The sequence below is a fragment of the Rhinolophus hipposideros genome, assembly GCF_964194185.1.
Source record: "Rhinolophus hipposideros genome assembly, chromosome: 19".
Taxonomy (NCBI): Eukaryota; Metazoa; Chordata; class Mammalia; order Chiroptera; family Rhinolophidae; genus Rhinolophus; species Rhinolophus hipposideros.
In genome coordinates, this window is record NC_138065.1 from 52362030 (window position 1) to 52383894 (window position 21865).

Genomic DNA, 21865 nt, shown 5'->3' on the forward strand with positions numbered 1-21865 from the left:
TCTTTTCTTCTGTAAAATGAGGCGTCTCTTCAACGAAGTCTGGTTTCTAACCCACAACAATGTGGTGTGGCCTTATAAATGTATGACGGAGGTAATTAACCCGGAATGGTGACTAAGTTGTCATGCTATGAATTAGTTTGTATTTGCTCATTTACCAAAAGAAAAAAAAACAAACCCCAAAAAAGGTTGTTAAGCAAATAAGAGTGTAGAAATGTTGAGCCTATTTAAGCTCCATCTGTTTTCAAGCAATTTAAAAAGCATAGGAGGGGCGTCATTAGCATATTAACGGGGTGTTAATTACAAGAGTCTTTTAAAGCAGATTTTATAAAATCCCCACTTAATAACCATTAGCTTGTGGTACTTGAAACACAAACTCTTCACGTGTGTTACTTAGAAGTAATAAAATTGTAGTTTAAAAGTGATCTGCCAACTTGTCACGAATTTAGACTGATTTTTCTCTCAATTGATCCAAATGAGTGAGGTTTTGCTATAATTATATATAATGCTGGTAATAATGAGGCTGATTATCAGCCTTTGCCTGCTTTCACTACGTCCATCATTACAGATTTTAGGGGAGGGGCAGGGGTGGAGGGAGACGGAGCCACAGAGGGGGGCGAGGAGGAAGGGAGCGAGGAAGGAGGCCACTTCCCCCTCCCCTCACCCAAGCACCAGCCAGCCAGCGGCCCTCCTTTCAGGATGGCAAGAACGGGTGGAGCTGGCCCGTGTGGGCTCTGAAAGGCTGGCCGATGAGTGGGGGTGGCTTTGGGGGTACGGGGGGGGGGGGGGACGCACTCACTCAGGGGGTCAGCCTATCACATCTCTGTGTCCTCACATTGCTGCTGAGAGGCCCTGGGGCTGAGCCTAGGGGCTGAAGAAACTTCTCCCTTCCATGCCTTCCTTTATCTTCCCCACCGAGTGAGGGCTTCCTGTCCAAAGGTGCGGCTTCCACTGTGCTCCCCAAGCCCTCAAAATTCAGCATCTCCTGTCTCGGTGTCCATGTGGGTTATAGTGCTGAGCCGGCGCCTGTGAAACTCCTTCCTGCCCAGGCTCAGGGTGGTTGTGCAGCACAGATGCGTGAAAGTGCTTCTGGCCGACAACAATTCAAACATAAGAAATGCAGCCTGCAACTCCCCAGGCCTGAGTGTGCCTTTTGCTCCTGCATTAGGGGGCGGGGACAAGGTGGGGCTCAGCTGGGAGCCCCCACGATTAGAGCTACGCTTAAAATGGGGAGCGTTCCTCCTCGGAAAGAGCCAGGCCCAAGTCCTGAGAGTGGCCAGGAAGGGAGGGAGGGGGACAGAAAGTGGGCCACGGACGCATGAAGGAGGGGCTGGGGTCCACTTCCCATGGTGTTGGCATGGCCTGAGTTTTATGGGTCCTTTAAATGGAATTTTCAACTTGCCAATTGAGAATTACAAGAAGGAAATTAAAAAAAAAGAATAAACACTTTTTCTAAATGAATTTTAAAAATATAGTCGCTGTATATGTAGCAAGAAAACTACAGCTTAGGGTTTGGGTTTTTTTGTTTGTTTGTTTGTTTTTTGCATATTTTGGAATGATTTGTTTATTTTTCTAACTTTACCAAAGTTTGCGCTTGCACCTGGATAGAACAGGGATATTTTAAACCACATGGCTGCGGATGGCTGGAGCAATGTTGTTTTAAATGTTCCCTCCCCCCCTGCCTTATTATTAGCTTATAAATGTATCAGGAAGAAATAATATTTTGTGTAGACTTTTTCTAAAAACTTCCGTGTTATTTGTCCAGATTTTAGATTCTCAGAATAAATGTCGTTTACAGATGAAAATCACAGGTAACCGAGTAACTGCTGTAAGGAATTACACAGCCAGTGTGTATGTGGTGGGGCTGGAATTAAAATCCACACCTGCAGCTCCCCCCCCCCCCAGATTCAGACACTGTGTGTGTTGTTTGCTAGCCGTGCTCCCCCGAGCAGCTTATTCAGTGTCACTGTCACCCGGCTTTCACGCTCGTATCATAGGGGTGAGAGTACCAGACTCAACTTGGTAGGTAGGAAATATGTCAATATATATATATGAAAGTGTTTAACTCTGGCTCATGGCGATTGCTTAAACATTATCTGCTGTCATCGTTGCTGTTACTCCGGGGAGGAGCTGACACCAAAATGCCCTCCTATGCCAGCCCACGCTGACCCCACTGAGCAGCCTGTCCGTGTGTTGCAGGCTGAGCAGGGAAAGGATGGATGTGTGAGTTCCCCTTGGAGAAGGAAGAACAGGCGAGGGGTCTGAATATTCTCTGATTCTCAGGCAGATGTGCCCACCCCCCATCGGAGAGGAGGAGGCAGGCGTGGGTGTGAGACGGTGCCCTCCGTGGGGGGAGCCCAGTGTGGTCTCCCTGTGCTCCCTGACTTTGGATGGCGGGAACTGGCGCTTAGAAATAGCAAGTGTTTACCTCTGTCCCCTTCCTCGTGGGTGGGTATTAATAGTTATCAGTGATTCATTTCAAGTTTCCATTTCGTCCTGAAGAGGGTGGCTCGTGGGACAGCAAGCTCTCTGCCCTGACACAGCGGCAAATGGGTGGGAGCACCACGCCCTTTGCTCCTGTCTCGCCAATCAGAAAGACCCATGCGTGACATTTTCCTCTTGTTGGCTGAGGATGGGGTTGCTAAGCAACTTCCTCACCTTGGTAAGAATTCGGTAGTTCTAAGTACCAGGGCCGCTCTTTCTTAGTAAGTCCCCCCTCAGCGCACACACAGTTTGTTATTCAGAGATTTAAAAGGTTTTGGGTGTGGCAAACATCAGGGACATGGATTTCTTTTGCAAACCATTTCTATTGATGTCCTCTGTATACTGTTATATACATTAATTATCAAAAAAATCCCATTCACTGATTAGTCAGCAGCTATTTCTGAGCATCTACCGCATTTCAGGCACGTGCTGGGCACCTCCGTGATAGCTGCTGGCAGCCAGGGGGTGGAATTAAAGCTGTGTGACCACCACGAGGGCACCGGACATTCAGATGGAGGTCAGCGTGGAGGACCGCTCTGTCAGGCTGCATTACAGGAGCTGGGGCAGGTCCTAGAGGAGGGAGGCTGATGGAGCGACAGTCTGGGCTTGGAGCACTGGCTACTTACGAACCAACGTAGAAGTTAAGGATTACGCACAGTTGGCATGTCCCTCCGTGTACGGCAATGGTTGTCCTTAACAGAGCGTTTGCTGTTGGTCTGGCTTGGGCTAACCCTTCACGTACACAATGTGCGATGGCATCAGGCCAGAAGCAGCCCCGCCATCACAACGTTTACAGTATAGTATGGAATTGCAGCTGCTGCCGCTGGGCCAGAGGTCGTGTGTGTCTCCATTCATGGGTGAGGAAACTGAGTCTCAGAGGGGTCCAGTTCTCAGAGTCAATCTAGGACGTTTTGGCTTCAGAGCCCTATCTTCTCATAGGTGACCCCCGGATGCCATACGTAGCGCACGATGCCCTCGGCAATTTTAGGAAGTGACAGACTCCCAGCAGCTCTGGTTCCTGGTGACACACTGAGAGCCGGAAGGTCTGACGTGATTCGGCTGGTGGGGACTGGCCTCCTGGTGCAGACGCAGGCCATCCAGACTGCCACCTGCCCTTCCTTCTTTTAGATGCCACCTCAGGAACCACGCTGGGAACACACGAGGGTCTTAGGGGCCACTGAGCGCAGGCTCCTTGCTGGGAGAAGGAGGCCTAGGAATGTGAAAGCCTTCCCCAGGTGTGTTGTGGGAGAGGAGAGAAGCTCCCGAGAAAGTCCGCCAGCCCGTTCCATCAGATAAGTTAATGTTTACAAGAAAGAACCAGTGCTGGAGCAAAGAGAATGAACCGTGTAGGATGCAGAACGGTGCGTTCCCCAGGTGTCTGGCAGTGGGTGAGACATGAGTGGGTCCAGAGGGTGTTAGGCCAGGGAGCAGGCAAGGCCGATGGGAGGCAGAGCAGGGGCATTGTCTGGAGGGCCAGAGAGAAGCCGCAGAGAAAACCCAGACCTCGGTTTTGGACTAGAAACCGGGTTTCTGAAAAACATGTGGTGCCTTGAGGTCCTGGCTCTGATCCCGTGTGGCTCTGACGAAAAAGGAATGCGAGTGAGTGAGGCTACAGAGATGGAGAAGCACTTTTGTCACCAAGGTCATTATTTCTTACCTTTTCTAAAAGCAAAGCTGTTTGTTCCTAAGAATCCACCCTGGATCATTGTAGGGGACGGAAAACCAAAATGCATTTGTGTGAGATGTACTGTTTGCCTTTTCAAGTTGTAGTTTTTAAAAATGTGGTTATGAAGTACCTTGCCTCTTCTGGGTCACTGACTCCGTAGAAATAAAACCCCATTTTTAAAGCCACTGCAAACCAAGCTGTAACTCACGGTTTCATTGTATCTTGCAGTGTACCATTCTTACCAATGAGTGGTCAGGGACTATATGACAGTCATCATCATCATTATTATTACTACTTTTAAATGTGCTTTACATTTCAAATCTTGCTCACATCATCTCATTTTATTTTTGAAACAACTTTCGAGTTCTCCAAAGTCTCTATTTGTATATTTTTGTGCAGGTTGAACGATGTTTAAGTATTGTGCCTTTGCAGACTAATTTCATGATATTCTACATATTGAGTTTCCTTGTATATGGAGTGTATATGGAGTGTAACTCTCTCTTAGGCCATTTTTTCTTTTTTGAAAACTTAAATAGCTATTTTGGGGAAGATAATTCCATGCAAAAATGGAAGCTTGGTCACTTGCTATAAACAGAAGGAAACAGGAAAAATGAACATAAAACTGATAATGTTTTATAAAGTTTACCTTCATACCACCCACAATGTCCCTTCCCACTGGTGGCACAGGTTCCACACCTTGGGGAGTCTTGGGTTGAGCCCTGTGTCCCTGTCTGTCCTGTAGCTCTAGGACCCATGTCAGGTACTGGGTGTCACCCGGGGGGTCGCGGAGGGGGGACAGACACCGTCTCTCTGACATCCCTGAGAAGCAGAATGAAAAGGAGAGTTGCAGCTCCCTTTGGTCTGTTTTTGGAAAGCTGGAGCAGGAAGGGAAGGTCGATTTCCTTCAGGTGGCGTGGCTGTGGGGCAGGACAGCTGCCATCCCAGCAGAGCTCACAGCTCTTCGCCCGTCAGGTCACATGCTGTGTGAGTGACAGGCTCAAGGTATACCTGGCATCTGTAAATGTCACCTCCTTCCAGGGCCTCACGGAGTCTAACATGGTTCTTTCCAGTCAGTTGCCGTCTGGGAAGATTTGGGTTTTTCTGGCTTGAGTTCTGGGAAGCCGCCCTCTTCTCTCTCCTTCAGGTGAACTTTCACATTGGGGTCACTTCAGAATTGAGTCGTCTATACCTTGTGATGTGACGGCTCTAGCTCATCTCTGCTGTCCTCGACAGGGCGTGCAGTAGAGAGTCTGGGCTTCACATTGATAGTTTGAATCTGGGCTCTGTCACTTCCTACCCGGCCGGTACCACGCACTGTGCTTGAGGTGGGGAAACAAAAACAGACACTTACCCCCCCACCCCCGCCTCAGTTTTGTGGAAGAGACAGGGAAATAAACAGGCTGTTATTTAGAAAACAAAAGAGCGTCAAACCAGACCAGAAATACCATGGAAGGCTTCCTGGAGGAGGTGACACTTGAGTTAGACCTGAAGGATGAATAAGAATTCACAAAACAACAGAGGTGGGGGTAAGTCATCCTGGAACTGGGAGCAGCATGTGGGTGAGACAGCTGACATTTCCTCGTGTGTAAAAGGCAGAAATGATCCTCACAGGCCTGTAGTTAGGATAACATGAGTTACCATGTGGAGATTAGTGCTATTTGGGCCACATAATTAATGTCTGACCTGGTCGTCTGAGCCCCTGCCCCACTCCTGCATGAAATCACAGCCAGCTGTGGGACTTAGAAGGACTTAGAACGTGGTGGTTGGGATTTATCTGTCGATTAGCTGTCCCTGATAGACTGAAACTCTCCAGGTAGAATGACGCCAGGTCACAGCTTTCTTGGGTATGGCAGTGACTGTTCTCTCCACAGCTAGACCCTAACTAAGCGAGCAGAAGCTCAAGAGAAACTCCAGCTTGACCTTTTTCCACTGGGATGTTTATGTTTAAGATGAGTCCCATAGCGGAAACACTGACTCGAAAAGATGTATCACCCCCACGTTCATCGCAGCAATATTCACAAGAGACGAGACATGGAAGCAGCCTAAGTGCTCATCGATGGGTGAATGGATAGAGGAGACATGGCATATAGTATATACATCGGAATATCAGTGTCATAAAAAGGGAGGCAATCCTGACATTTGCGACAACATGGGTGGACCGTGAGGGCATTCTGCTATGTGAAATAAGCCAGACAGAAAGACAAATAACTGTGCGCTCTCACTTATATGTGGAATCTAAAGCAAAGGAAAACAAAAACCAAACTCATAGAGCCTGAGAATAGATTGGTGGCTTCCGGGGGGGATGGGGAGAGCTGTGTTCTCCTGGGCTGTGAACCCCTGGCACGGGCAGCTTCGTACACGTGTGTTAGGACCAGCATGTGGGAGCTGTTGTGAGTGAATGACTGTCTCCTGACTTGCAGGCTCAGCCCCGCCCCAGTTCTCACGGCCACAGGAATTTGAGGCAGGGGATTCTGGAGCAGCCCGGGCACCTGCTCACGCCACCCTACCTGGTGGGGGCGAGGGTATTGACTCCTCCTCCCTGTGTGGCTGGCCCAACCCCGGGGACCTGCAGGCTGTGCCCTGTGGCCCTGGCTGTTGACCTGATGCAGCCCAAGGGTTGCTTCCGGTGGGGCCCGGAGAGGTAGAACATCAGGGAGGTTCTGTCCTGCAGCAGCTCTGTCCCCTCTGCTCTCTGCTTGCTGTTGCTCGGCCAGCGTGGTGTGGAGTGAGCACCGGGGGTCCCCAGCCTCCATCACCTGTGCTTGTCTTCTCCCCACAGGCTCCCCCGGCCACTCCGGCTCCACGTCCATGAGCCCATCAGCAGCCTTGTCCACAGGGAAGCCGATGGACAACCACCCCAGCTACACAGACACCCCAGCCAGTGCTCCGCGGGCTCTGAGTGTGGTGGGCACGCCCCTCAGTGCCCTGGGCTCCCCGTATCGAGTCATCACGTCCACCATGGGCCCGCCCTCAGGAGCGCTGGCAGCCCCGCCAGGAATCAACCTGGTGGCCCCGCCCAGCTCCCAGGTAAGTGTGCTCCCCTCCCATGGCAGCAGCTTAGTCAGACTCCCCTCAGCAGGTGCTTGGCGTATGCCTGCCAAGGGGCTGGGCTGTCTCTGCAGACTCCCTCGTGCTTGCGGGGCAGCCTTGGAGAACTGACGACGCCTCACGGTCCGGGAGACTGTGGCCCAAAGGGAGCCAGCCCCGTGGTCCTAAGCGTTTAGCCCTGGGGGTGAATTCCGCATTTCTCAGGAGAGGGGCTGAGTGCGTGGCAGACACAGCGCTGCTGTTCCAGGGCCCTAGAGGATGGCCTGGCACCTTTCGTTTCTTTCTGGCCATGCTCAGTCACCAACCTTCCCACCTTGTAGTGGTCAGCGGCTGCTGTGACGGTGCCGCACGACAACCAACCCCCAATTGTTGTGTGTCACAAAAGCACACACATTGTTTTCCTCGCTCACAGTTTGTGTGTTGGTGAGGCTGGCTGTGCTCCCGAGGGTGGGTGAGCCGGGCTGGGCTGTGGTTGGATGCACGTCTGCTCCTCGTGTCCCAGACTGCAGGAGCGGCGGCTGCTTGGCAGGGCGTGCTTTCCTCGTGCTGTGTCACAGGCGTGCCAGAGTCCAAACAGCATCAGGAAAGCACAGTTCAGTCTGCTCACCAGGTCCACTAACATCCCGTCGGCCTGAGAAGACCATCAGGCTGACTCCAGCGTGGGGCAGGGAGACAGGCGGTGCCTCTGTGGTGGGAGGTGCTGCAGAGACGCGGTGCAAAGGATGTGGGGAGTCAGAAGCCAATCGGGGCCCCTGTGGGGCCTCGTGGGGGATGTGGTGCGTCATGCAGCTGACTGCGTCAGGGTCGTGCGTGCGGTCCTAGACGCAGGGGCAGAACCGAGGGAGCACAGAAAAGGGACCTGCTCTCTAGCCTGTCACGTGTTCCACGAGGGGCCCCTCAGAGGAGTGGGGACCCGACGGCGGGGGAGATGGACAGGTCGTGATGCCTGTCTCACACCCTGCAACCCAGAGAGCTGGTGAAGCTCTGCCCTGCAGGACGAGGGACCTTTAGCAGGTTGGTTTATTCATTTTCCTCCATGTGAATGGATTCCAGGTCAAAGCCGGTAGGTTAGAGACAGAAAGAGACGTTGACGTTCTGGGAGCAAAAGTGAGATTTTGCAAAGGGTGTTCATTCCGCCAAATACCCATGTTTGGGCGCCTGCTGTGTGTCAGGCACCATGTGACACTGTCCTAGTTTCCGGGGATAAGCTCTGAACAGGTGGCTGAAGTTTTTGCGCTCATGGCAGTTACCCTGGAGCAGGCAAGATGGATGGAAACCAAATGAATGAACGAGATAGTTTCAGGTAGCAGTCATCATACCCACGAAGCAATAAATGGTGAGGTGGTAGACGCTTATGGGGCTGGTGGGTGGGGAGTGGGCAAGCCCCTCCCTGCAGCCGGCTTTCAGCAGCCACGGTGCCGTCTGACCGAGCCCAAGCTGGCCCAAAAAGTCATCTTCACAGCCGTGTGCGTGGCTGGGCCGCTATTCCTGGACCGTTTGTCTGTACAGAGGGATTGGGGTTGAAAGGTCAGCTGAAAGCTTGGTTCTGGCCAACTGGGCTGTGTGCAGAGGCCGAGGCCAAGTCTGCTTGGGAGCTATATTCAGCTTGCCAGGAGCTGGTGGAGCTCAGCGGCCCCAGACACCGAGCAGCCTGTGGGCTGGGGCTCTACAACCACACGGCAGCGACACTTCTCCCAGTGAACTAGAGGACACAGGACGTCCCGTGTCCTTGGTGCTACCACGGCGAGTTGGAGCTGGAACAATCTGGATTATGGCATCGTGCTGTCCTTGAGCGGGATGGGGTCTGAGAGGGACGTCCTCCTGTGACCTGGGTCTGGGGTAAGTCCTCTGACTGGGGTGAGAGGACGAGGGAGGGGCTCGGGGGGCCAGCAGACAGGCGGGTCTCCTGTTCTGAGCTCTCAGTCGGTGGTAGAGCTTCTCCATTTGCTCTTGTTGGACCTTCCATGTTGAAGAGGAACGAGAACCGATCTGACTGTATGGAAGCAGGGCCTGTGTAGCTGTTTGCAAACCCCCGACGTCTCTCTCAGTTGCTTCCCTTCTCTTGTGGGCTAACAGATCTGGCCCTGATTAGCCACAGTGATTTTACGAAAATCAAAGGAGACGTGGATTTGGAAAATCACTCCTTAAGTGCTTGCAAAGCTCTATGGCAATGGGTTTATTATTTGTATTATTATTGGACCTGGGTGATGTGTTTTATACACCTGATCATTGATTCAGGTATCCTGTTGTTGTGAGGCTCTAGAGAAGTTTATTTCAACAAGCATTCACTAAAGTCGGTGCTGGAGATTAAAAGTGCATAAGACTGGGCCTGCCCTGGAGAGTATGTGAGTGGATGAGCAATCTTCAGAAACATCGACTGTAATTGGGAAGATATTTATACAGCTCCCACACAAAATAATGTAGGCTCATTTTCCAGAGTGTGAGTGTGTGTGTATATGTGTGTATGTGTGTGTGTGTATGAGTGTATATGTGTGTATGTGTGTGTGTATGAGTGCGTATGTGTGTATGTATTTGTGAGTGTGTGTGCGTGTGCGTGTGTATATGTGTGTGTATGTGTATGTATATGTGTGAGCGTGTGTGTATGTGTGTGAGGGTGTGTATATGTGTGTATGGGTGTGTATATTTGTGAGTGTGTGTGTGCGTGTGTATATGTGTATGAGTGAGTGTATGCATTAATGTGTGTGTGTGTGCGTGTGTATATGTGTGTGTGTATGAGTGCGTATGTGTATGTGTATGTGTGAGCGTGTGTGCGTGTGTGCATGTGAAATGCTGCATGTCTGTAAGTGTGATGTCTGTTGGTTGCACCTGGAACATGCCCTGTAGGTCACACCTCTGTCCCCTCCCGACCCAGCAGCCTGACTAGGGTTGTGTCCAGATAATTCCTGCCCAGGTGGTGATTGATAACTGAGTTATTATCCTTTCAGGTGTTTGCACTGTTAGAGTAAATACTTAGATAATAACAGTTGCAACATTAGAGTTAGAACAGACCTTAAAGATCATCTCGTTTAAGAATTTTTAAAAAGTTAAGCATAGGGCCATTTCTTCAAGCAAAAGCATGCTTGAAAGCCTCATGTACACGCCAAACAAAAACAGGCCTGTGAACACGGGCAGGTGCCGTGCAGCCTTCGCCGTCCTCCGCACCCCTGCCCCCCACACCAAGATCGAAGACCACTGACCGATCTGTAGGTGAGGAGACGGAGTATCAGTGAAGTGACCTGGCCACGATCGCACAGCGAGGAAGGGGCAGGTGTGGACGGGAACCCAGAGCTCCTCTCTCCCCGTGGGAGGCCCAGGCACCTTTCTCCTCATGACAAAGTCCCTCGTTAGAGTGATGGAGCACCACTAGAAGGAGTCCATTTCCTGGAAAAGGAGCCTCTGCCTGCAGCCAGCCGGCCAGCCACCTATCTGCCTTCAGTGGAATAATTTGGGCTGAAAGCAGCTCAGAAATGTGGGACCCAGTGTTCAGCGATGGCTGCAGGGCATCCAAGAAGTGCTGCTCGTCCCCGGCGGAGTCTGCAAAGGGCAGACAGGCCAGCCACGTGTGTTTCTATCCTGTTCTCAGGGAGCAGCCAGCCGCCTGGTGAATCTAGCACTAAAGTGCTCCCTTCAATGAGCTGCTTCTAATGGAAGAAGACAGCGGGGGCTGGGGAATGGGGGGGGCAGCAGGCGGCTAATGGGTTTGCACTCTGCTGGCTGCCTCCCATCTCTCGCCATTGCTCTGAGTCCACACAAACCCCAAGCCTCAGAGGGGCTGATGGAGGAGGGCATCCATCCCCTGCCCCAGCCACTCCCTCCCACCACTATCGAGACTCAGAGGTGGAGGGCGTAGGGGAGGGGCTGCTCCAGGGACAGGAAGCTGTCAGGGCCCGAGGTCTGAGGGTCTCCTGTCACATGAGGCAGACAGTGCTGTAAAGGAGGAATGAGGCGCTGGGTTCTAGCTTCAACATGTTAGACTTGGGAAGGCACCTGACTGGTACCTGGGCAGGTGCATAGCCTTCGGGGTCTCTGCCAGTCTTCTCTCTTGCTGCTGCCCCGTTGGCCTCACTGAGGCAGAGTTTTGAGGATATTATTCCCGTGCTCAGAGCCTCTAGTGACTCCTCAGTGCCTCCAACTTAAATCCACTTCCGGTAGCCAGGCAGCCAAGCCCCGGCCTGGTCACAGCCTGCGTGCCACCCTCTCTCCAACCATCCACCAGACACACGCACCTGGGCTTCACTCCCACTCCTGTTCCCGAGGCCTTTTGACCATCACTGGCCCATCCAGATGCTACCCATCTGTGAAGCCGTCGAGTCCCAGCCCAATGCCACTCCCTTCAGGAAGTCTTCCCTGATCTCTGCTGCATATGATCTTTCCTCCCTGAACTATCCTAACTGACCTATAATCCACTACCCCAATGGCCAGTTCCTTGAGGCAGCGCCTGCGTTTTCCTTTTTGCATCCCTGCAGGATTTCTGAGTGAACAAATGAAGAAACAATGTGAAGGCTCCATTTCCTCACCTGAAAAATAGGAAGACGTTGTAGAGGGTGTTAAGAGGGTTAAAATACTTGCTTAGCTCTGGTCAAGCTTTCCAGAGATGGTAGCCCAAACCGTAGCATAACAGTAATTGCTTTCTACTCTCACTACAGGCTGTTGGAGCCCATCCCGCGGGAGGGGAAGGTGGGTGACGACCTCCTGACCCCAGGTGGCGGTGCCCTTCTCCTTATTCCATGACTTTTCTTGTCCATAGGAGGATTTGGGGACAGAGCCATGGTCAGCTAGAGGGCTCTTTCTTTGGGATCGTCTGACCTAGGATTTCCTGAGATGAATCTAAAGTGCCAATATCTGTTTTCTTGAGGCTCTCGGGAAAAGTTGTTGCCTGGTAGAAGCCTCCTCAGCTGTTTCTTAAAAGTCAATATGCATCTAAATGTATCACGTATCTTGAAATAATAACAACCCAGTATTAGAACACCATCAGATAATTTTCTGACGGCCCCAGCTAAGAAATGGAAGCCATCAACTTCCGTGGCGAGTGTGGGCTCACTGACTGTAGAATTCCTAGCACGTGGTGGGATGTTGGCTCATAAACAAACACTCAGAATTCTTGTCTGAATTAAGCCGATTTTATTGGAATGATTATAGCTACAATTATGGACCACCTACTGTGTGCCAGACATTTTGATGGGCATCTTACCTCGCTGTCTCATCTAGACAATGTATGTTAGGTGTTACCAGGCTCAGTTTGCGGATAGGAAACGGAGTCAAAGACGACAAGGAACTTCTTTGAAGTCGTGCAGCCCGTAAGGGCGGGCTGGGAGTCACGCACAGCGACCTTGTGTCCCCTCCCCCAGTAATGCTTAACCCTGGCTGCACAGCTTTACCTGGTCAACTTAGCAGAATGCCGGCGACCGTGGCCCGTAGGTGCACTGACTCAGAATTTCTGGGTGTGGGGTCCAGGCATCAGATCATTTCAGAGCTCCCAGGTGTCCATGAGGGTCGGAACTACTGTATTACACCAAACCAACAAAATGCTGGCTAGAAGAGGGTGACGTCTTGTCCTAGCCCTGCATGAAAAGGAGGACGAGCAGGAGAGAGAGAGAGAAGTCTCCTATCACATACGCGTTTTCATGCCTCAGACAAATGCATTTTTAAAATTTCCTGGTGACCTTGATTTCAGGGCGCTGCAGGTTGTATCTTCTTGTTTGCAATCCCCGGCATTTAAGCCAGCGTCTCTGCCCAGCCCTGGTACACAATAAATTCTGAGTGAAAGGAAAAAGCGCACACAGTTTGAAGGAACCTAACTCAGCCTCTGTTGTAGTTTATGTATTATTGATTATTCCTTCTGTCCCAAAGGCTTTGACTAAAGGAGAAAAATCCTACTTTTGGTTCAGCGTGAGAATCCCGGTCACGTTGGTCAGGCAATGTGACACATTCCCTGTGGACTGTACCGAAGACAGAGGGCCACCCCTGAACCCCCACAAAGCCCCCAGGTGCCCCTACGGGGCACTGCAGCAGCTCTGCAGCACCTTGGGAGTTTCTTGGTTTCGGTGCTTGTCTGACTCCTCAGGGAGAGCGTGCATTTTTGAGCCGTGAGAGGCAGGTCGTCTAGACTTTGGCCCTTCTCAGTGCCCAGAATGTAGACCTGTACCCCGGGGCACTCAGAAGTGCTGCAGATGGGTTTCCGGCTCGCGTTTCTCTAACTTGTTTCCTTTGATGAATCACAACCCTTAGGAGCAGCGTCTCCCAAGAGCCCTGTGGGCTCAAAGAGGTGCTGGCTGTGATTGGGCCGAGGAGAGGGGCGCACGCAAGCTTCATGGGTCAGCCTTCATCCGTCACGTGCCAGGCTCATGTTGGGCACTGGCAACACAAAGCAGACAGCCTCTGCCTCCACAAACCTCTTCCTTTCACGGGAAGATCATTTCCTCCTTCAAACACATGGCCTGGGACTTTCTGCCCTATTTTTGGTGGCGCTGCAATGATTTGGGCATTTGATTCAGCAGCTTCATGGGTCCGTGACCGCACACATACCCTCTCCTCATTACTATGGACTCCTAAGGGTGTGCATTTTTATCTGCCCCGTGCCCCAGCCAGGCACAGCGCCTGCTCGGTGAGTACTCCGTGAATGTTTGTTGACTGTCTAAGTGAAGGCATTCGCAGGGTTTCTTGGCCCTCGGGGAGTCTGCCTTTTGCCCGAGGGCCCTAGCTCCTCTTGGAACACGGCTGCAGAGGCAGTCAGGACTTAATCAAACATTTAAAAATGCACGGTGGAATTGTCCGAAGTGTGCCGTTCAGGGTGGATTTCTAGCTCACCCAGGATGCAGGAGCGAAGCGAACAAAGTGCTGTGATTTTGGGTTTAGGTTTTGGCTTCTAGAAATGATTTAGTTCCTCCTGCCCCACTTGTTTTCTCCCTTAAATTCGTATCGCACACAGGTATTTGCAGATACTCTATGCTATGAAAGTACTTTTTTTGTGGTAGAGAAAAAGATATTTTTTATTTTAAAATTTTTTTTTATTCTTTTCAATTACAGCTGACATTTCGTGTTATTTTATATTACATTAAGGTGTACAGCACAGTGGGTAGACATTTATATAACGTATGAAGTGATTCCTCTGATAAGACTAGTGCCCACCTGGCACCATTCATGGTTATTACAATATTATTGACTGTACTCACTATCCTGTCCCTCAAATCCCTGTTACTATTTTGTGAGCATCAGTTTGTACTTCTTAATCCCTCCGCCATTCTCCACCAGCCCCTCAACCCTCTCATCTGGTAACCATCAGCTTGTTCTCTGTATCTATGGGTCTATTTCTATTTTGGTTGTTCGTTTATTTTGTTCTTTATATTCCACGTGTAAGTGAGACCACAAAGTATTTGTCTTTCCCTGTCTGATTTATTTCACTTAGCATTGTACCCTCTAGGTCCATCCATGTTGTTGCAGATGGTAAGATTTCATTCCTTTTTATGACCAAGTAATATTCCATTGTATAAATGTACCACAGTCTCTTTGTCCAATCGTCTGCTGTCTGTTGATGGGCACTTAGGCGGCTTCCATGTCTTGGCTATTGTGAATAGCACTGCAGTGAACATGTGCAGATATCTTTTTAAATTAGTTTTCTTCAGATAAATACCCAGAAGTGGAATTGATGGATCATATATATGTTAGTTGTATTATTAATTTTTTGGGGAAACTTCAAACTTTTTTCCATAGTGGCTGCATCAACTTGCAATCCCTCCAACAGTGCACTAGGGTTCCCTTTTCTCCACATCCTCGCCTACACTTGCCGTTTGTTGATTTATTGATAATAGCCATTCTGACAGGTGTGAGGTGGTATTTATCTCATTGTGGCTTTAATTTGCATTTCTCTGATGATTAGTAACATTGAGCATTTTTTCATATGTCATTGGCCATCTGTATGTCCTCTTTGGAGAAATGTTTGTTCAGCTCCTCTGCCCATTATTTTAAATTGGATTAATTGTTGTTGTTGTTGTTGTTTGGTGTTGAGTTGTATGAATTCTTTATAAAATTTGAACGTTAACCCCTTATTGGATGTATCATTGGCAAATAGCTTTTCTCATTCAGTAGGTTGTCTTTCATTTTGTTGATGGTTTCCTTGGCTGTGCAAAAACATTTTAGTTTGATTTAGTCCCATTTGTTTATTTTTCTCTCTTGTTTCCCTTGCCTGAGGAGACATATCAGAAAAAACTATTACTAAGAGCAATGTCAGAGAGTTTACTGCCTATGTTTTCTTCTAGGACTTTTATGGTTTTGGGTCTTACATTTAAGTCTTTAATCCATGTGGAGTTTATTCTTGTATATGGTATAACCACCCTATGTCTTTTGATTGGAGCATTTAATCCATTTACATTCAAAGTAATTATTGATAGGTAATGTAGTTACTTATGACTTTATTATTAATATTTTTTTTATCCCTTTTCTCCTTCTTCTTAAAGAAGTCCCTTGAACACTTCTTGTAATACTGATTTGGTGGTGATGAACTCCTTTAGCTTTTTCTTGTCGGGGAAGCTCTTTATCTGTCCTTCAATTTTAAATGTTAGTCTTGCTGGGTAGAGTAATCTTGGTTGTAAGTCCTTGCTTTTCATCACTTTGAATATTTCATGCCAATCCCTTCTGGCCTGCAAAGTTCCTGTTGTGAAATCAGCTGACAGTCTTATGGGAGCTCCCTTGTAGGTAAATAACTTCCTTTCTCTTGCTACTTTTAAGATTCCCTCTTTGTCTTTAACCTTTGCAGTTTTATTTGTGATATGTCTTGGTGTGGGCCTCTGAGTTCCTCTTTTTGAGACTCTCTGCATTTCCTGGACTTGTATGTCTGTTTCCTTTGCCAGGGTAGCAAAGTTTTCAGTCATTATTTCTTCAAATAGGTTCTCAATCCCTTGCTTTCTCTCTTCCTTCTGGTGCCCCTATGATGCAAATGGTGTTACCCTTGATGTTGTCTCAGAGGCACCATAAACTGTCTTCATTTTGAAAAATTCTTTTTGCTGTTCTGATTGAGTGTTTTCTGCTACCTTGTCTTCCAAATTGCTGATTCGATCCTCTGCTTCATCCAGTCTGCTGGTGATTCCTTCTAGTGCATGCTTCATTTCAGTTTTGTATTCTTCATTTCTGACTGGTTCTTTTTTATGGTTTCTATGCCCTCTTTTATGCTTACTATCTCTTTGTTGAAGTTCTCACTAAGTTCCTTGAGCATCTTTATAACCTGTGTTTTGAACTCTGTCTCTGGTAGGTTGCTTATCTCCATTTCATTTAATTCTTCTTCTGGAGTTTTCTCCTGCTCATTCATTTGGGACATGTTTCTTTGTCTCATTTTGGTTGCCTCTCTGTGTTTGTTTCTATGTATTAGGTAGATCTGCTGTGTCTCCCAGTCTTGGCCAGGTGGCCTTAGGTAGTAGGTGTCCTTGGGAGCCAATGGCACAGTCTCCTGGTCACCTGAGCCTGGTGCCCCAGGAGTGTCTTTTATGTGGGTTGCGTGTACCCTCCTGTTGTAGTTGAGCCTTGATTGCGTTGGCACAACAGTGGGTGGGATGGACCCTCAGGCTGACTGTCTGTGAGGATTTGCCACAACCACAGCATGTGAGCTGCTGTGCAGAGGCTTACCCCATGGAGTGGGATTTGCCCTGTGGGCTCTGGTGCCTGCCGAGACCACCCTTTGGGTGTGCTGCTTGTGGGGCTAATTGCATTGTGCTCTGTTGTGATTTGAAGCCGGCCACTGGGTGTGTTGGTTCTGGGGCCTTTTGGGAGGGGCTCTGGTGCAGGCCAAGTTCAACTGCTGTGTGTGACCAGCCCAGGGCTACCTGGTAGGAGCTACAGAGCAATCCATAGTTGGTCATTGCCTGTGCTGTACCTGGAGGCTTGTAGGATAAGCCACACTGTGAACCAAGGCCAGCTGCCACCAGCACTGGGCCTGGGGCAGCTCAGCAAAAGGCCCAGGGCAACCCGAGGCCTCCTACCCCCTGCCGGCCGCCCATAAGGCTCAGCCGCTGAAAGAGCTTTGGTCGTTACATGAGTTGGGAGAGGCAGGGTCTCAGGGAATAACCAGGATGGGGTAAGTATTCACCACATTAGTGCAGATTCATATCTGCCCGTGTGGAAGAAGAGCTCAACACAGGGACAATGACGGCTGTCTCTCCAGCCCTCACCCTGCTGCCACACAACTCAGTTTCTCCCTATATGTCTCTGACAACTCCTGAGCTGCTATCTCTCCACTGGACCCCAGGGTGAATGCCTGCATTAAGAGGACACGCAGATTTTCCAGCATTCCTCCATCTCACCTGGATGTAATTCTTGCTGGTTTTGACAGTTAGATATTGTGGGGACTCTTCTTCCTGGCACTGGTGCTCTAGGCTGGGGAGCCTAGTTTGGTGCTGGGACCCTTTACTCCTCGGGGGGATGTCCTCAGCCAAGATATCCCTCCCAATTCTCAACCTCAACATGTGGATATAGGATCTGCCAGTTCCACATCTCCGCCCCTCTTGCCATTCTTGATGTGGCTTCTTCTTTATATTCTTAATTACAGGACTTTTGTTCAGCTAGACTTCAAGTGGTCTTCCAGGTTGATTGTTCTGTAATTTAATTATAATTTTAATATGGTAATTGGAGGAGGCAAGTACAGTGTTTACTTACTCCACCATCTTGCCCGGAATTTTCTGAAAACTATTCTTGAAATAGAGCTTGCTTTTTTCAAGATGCCCTTATTGCTTTTGGCCTTGGGGGTTGGGCTTACCTGGTTCTGTGTTTTATTGTATTTTTTTCCCCTCTTACAGCTCAATGTGGTCAACAGTGTCAGCATTTCAGAGGACATCAAGCCCTTACCAGGGCTTCCTGGGATTGGAAACATGAACTACCTGTCCACCAGCCCCGGCTCTCTGGTTAAACACATTTGTGCCATCTGTGGGGATCGATCCTCAGGTACGTGCAGTAGCAGAGGCCCAGGCTGTAAATTCCTGTCACTGGGCTCATAGCCTGCAGTCTTGATGAATTTAAAGTATGATTTCATTTTTGAGGATTAGATTGATAGGAAACATATCAGAAGCTCCCTCCTCTGGAGTTGCTGTGTTGAGTGTGTATCTGGGATAGAGAGGTGCTGTGATTAGCTAGTATCTCAAGCTAGAGTTTCTTTATATATATATATGTTTTATAATTCTAAAAATAATGTCCTAACAAAGACAAACCTTTTAATATTTTACCATGTTTCCCCGAAAATAAGACCTAGCCAGACCATCAGCTCTAGTGCATCTTTTGGGGCAAAAGTTAATATAAGACATGGTATTATATTATATTATGTTATATTATGTTATATTATACCAGGTCTTATATTAAAATAAGACCCAATATTATATTATATTATATTATATTATATTATATTATATTATATTATATGTACTTATATTACTTATATTATATTTAAAATAAGACTGGATTTTATATTAATTTTTGCTCCAAAAGATGCATTAGAGCTGATGGTCCAGCTAGGTCTTATTTTTGGGGAAACACGGTACCATGTTTTCTTCTATAACGTTCTAGGTTTTTCACATGTTTTTATGGGTGGAAATAAATGTGTTTTCGCTGATTTCATCTTCTTCGATCCTCTTCCACTTCTGCCCCGAGGATTTCTTTTTTGACTTCTTTCCCTTCTTCCAGGGCCAAGTCCCTACCCCATGTTTTGAAAACATTGAATGTCTGATCTGATGAATGAGCAGGTCGGGAAGCTTCTTTTCTACAGCTGTCCATGATGATGGCTGACTGAATATTTCCACATCTTCTTTTTGTCACCAAAGCCACCATAAAATGTCACTCCACTGAAAGTTGCTAGAGCCTGGAACTTATTTGGCTGATGTTTGCTTGCTCTCAAAAAGTTGTTTCCAAGTCATGTAGACTTGGCCGTTGCCATAGCAACAAAATGCCAGCTCCACCCTGATGGGCGTTTTCCTCTACCATGGTTTAATTGAAAATCTGGGAGGGCCATTCATATAGTGAAGAGCCATGGAGATGACACATCGGTCCCATGTTTCTTAAAGACAAATTCTGTAGATCTGAGAGCATTGGGTTCTTTGAGCCCAGGATAAACCCTCACATTTATGACTGATGTGAGGTCAGTAAATTAGTCAACTCATTAGGCACAGGCTGACTTTCCTTAGGCAGGCTATCTCGACCACCATTCCATCTTAGAGTGACATCTGAAATGCAAGGTCCTGGGAGGCAAATATTTACATTTTTCAGTTTTCAGGGACTTCAATTTAATATCAGCCTAAATGCAACTGAGTTAGAAAGTCATGTCAGGTCTGTGGTTAACCAGCATCACATATTGCACTCAAGAATCAGGCATAACTATGTTTTGAATGGTTTGCTTCCTTATATTTTTCAAGTCCCACAATTCTAATCAATTGGGCATAGCTCCCTGGTGTGTAGTGTTGAGAAGACTTCAACTTAGAAAGAGTGCTGGGATTGATTGTTGATGCCCATATGTGTGGGGGTTGAGTGTCGTGGCTCTCCTGACACAAATTAGCCTTGCCTGGCTGGGGTCATTGGAAATTGAATGTGTGGAACAGGTCACGAGGGCAATGAAAGATGTAACAGATTATTCCGGATCAAACACAGCCACCGTCCATCAGACCTTGACATCATATCTTCAGGTTGCACGTCATGTTGTGCTATAAAGATCATATACCGATTTATTTCTCCAACTGGCAATAGCATTTAAAAATTCATAATTCAAGAGGCTGTTCATAATTTAGAGTGAAGGATGATACTTTTCAGGGGGAGTCCTAAGTCCTTGGGCCTCAGTTACGGGGAAATATTAGCGAAACCGAGGTTCTTTCCCTGCTCGATAATACACGACAAGCATCAATATTTTTATTAGGTACACTACTGTCTTGAATGGAGGCAGCACATTTTGTTTAACTAAACACAAGAGTTGCCTTGATAAAATAAGTGTAAATGAAATCAAATCTCGGCTCAGTGCTTTTCTAATAACACTCTCGGAATTAGCAATTTCCAGGACTGGGTCCCAGCGGGACGGCACAAGGAAAGGCATACTTACTGGGCCTTCGTTTGGTTCCTGGGGTCAGTCTGAATTCTCTGCTAGTCATTCTGCGCTTTCTGCCCAGGTGTTTTGCCAGTTTCCCCGCGGAAGGTGGGTGGAGGGGGGGAGCCAAGGGGTTCTTTTGGATGAGAGAAGCAAACACACGACAGCAGCCTCCGCTCTTCTGTTCTGTGAGCAGGCAAGCACTACGGCGTGTACAGCTGTGAGGGCTGCAAGGGCTTCTTCAAGAGGACCATACGGAAGGACCTCATCTACACCTGCCGGGACAACAAGGATTGCCTGATTGACAAGCGCCAGCGGAACCGCTGCCAGTACTGCCGCTACCAGAAGTGCCTGGTCACGGGCATGAAGCGGGAGGGTGAGCCCCCCACTATCCTTCCCATTAGGGGAGAGCAGCTGGCGCATACGGAACGGTGGGAGGCAGACGCGGTACCAGGCAGAGTCCTGCTGGGCCGGACTCTGCAGGAAGAAGTGCGAGGGGGCTGCTAGGGTGACTTTGAAGGTCATGGTTTCTCGAGAATCGCCATCAAGTGTCCCCTACCCTAGGAAATGGGTCCCCAGAGCAAAGAGAGCAGGCGCACCTTCCTTCTCGATGTGGAGCTCAGATGATGGGCCCCAAACCGACCTTGTCCGTGGGTCTTTCAATAACCAGGCAGCCAATCTGAAAGCCCAGGTTTCGGGTTCCTGGTGCCTGCCCTGCACAGGGACCCAGACCAACCTGGGTGGAGCCGACTTCTTCCCTTTCATCCTGGGTCTTCCTCAGGAAACCTGCTGGGTTGATTCCATTCTCTGGCTTGTATAACCTTGGGCAGCTGCAAATCCTCTGAGATTGGCATGTGCCATGGGCTTTGGGGACCGTGGGCTTTACCAGTAATCAGACGTAGCCGTCTCCTTCAGGGAGACCACCGCAGTGCGCTTTTAGACTGTTGCGTCTTTCCAGTTACAGTGTGGGTCAGCTGCATTGTGCAGAGTGAGAAAAAGAATCTGGAAGTGCTTCCTGTTCATGCATGAGACTGAAAAGTCTTTCCGTGAAACCACACAAATAAATCGAACAGGCAGTTAATTAACTAGGGAACTCAAGCAGCTATGGGGTGTCAGTGGTGAATCCCTGTAGATTTCCGAGCGAGGAAGCCCTGCGTCTCTCAGGAAATAGAAACAGGCACTTCCTCCGTCCCGGGTGGGTCCTCATTCGTGGAGAACTTCCTTTCTGCGAGGAGAGGAGGCTGACCAAAAGGAGCAATGGAGGGAAAGGGTCTGAGTGTCTGCTAAGAGTGAATGGTACCAAGAAGGAAAAGAGTGATACTCCTGCAATCTTAGCATGTCCAAAATGGAGGTGGCCCTTCAGAATCATCTAATCATCCCTAACTACTCGACAGCTGGGGACACAGGCTCAAAGAGGTGAAGTGGGCTTTCCAAGGTCCCAAAGGAAGTGACGAGCAGGTCTTGTTACCCCAGATCAAGCCCATGTCAAGTGTCCTCTCCGGCCGGGTGTGCAGGAACTCTGGAGCCAGGGCCCCTCACTGATATCTGCTGGGAATCTCTAACTGACAGACACAACCCGGGGCTCCTGCTAAGCTGCCCTCCCGGGACTGCTTTCGCATGGTCCTGCC

General features: G+C 48.9%; 1 protein-coding gene across 4 annotated transcripts in view; it reads left to right on the forward strand.

Moving 5' to 3' along the window:
- RXRG (retinoid X receptor gamma) overlaps positions 1-21865 on the forward strand; it is a 150800-nt gene that overhangs the window by 117113 nt on the left and 11822 nt on the right. For 3 of the 4 annotated variants that reach the window (XM_081026710.1, XM_081026708.1, XM_081026709.1), the window contains 3 exons: positions 6927-7174; positions 17977-18121; positions 20434-20613. In XM_081026710.1, the coding sequence (XP_080882836.1) occupies positions 6956-7174; positions 17977-18121; positions 20434-20613 (544 nt within the window). In that variant the 5' untranslated portion in view covers positions 6927-6955. Of the gene's footprint in view, positions 1-6926; positions 7175-8360; positions 9035-17976; positions 18122-20433; positions 20614-21865 lie in introns of those variants that run through there. The other variant, XM_081026711.1, reaches the window with a different exon arrangement.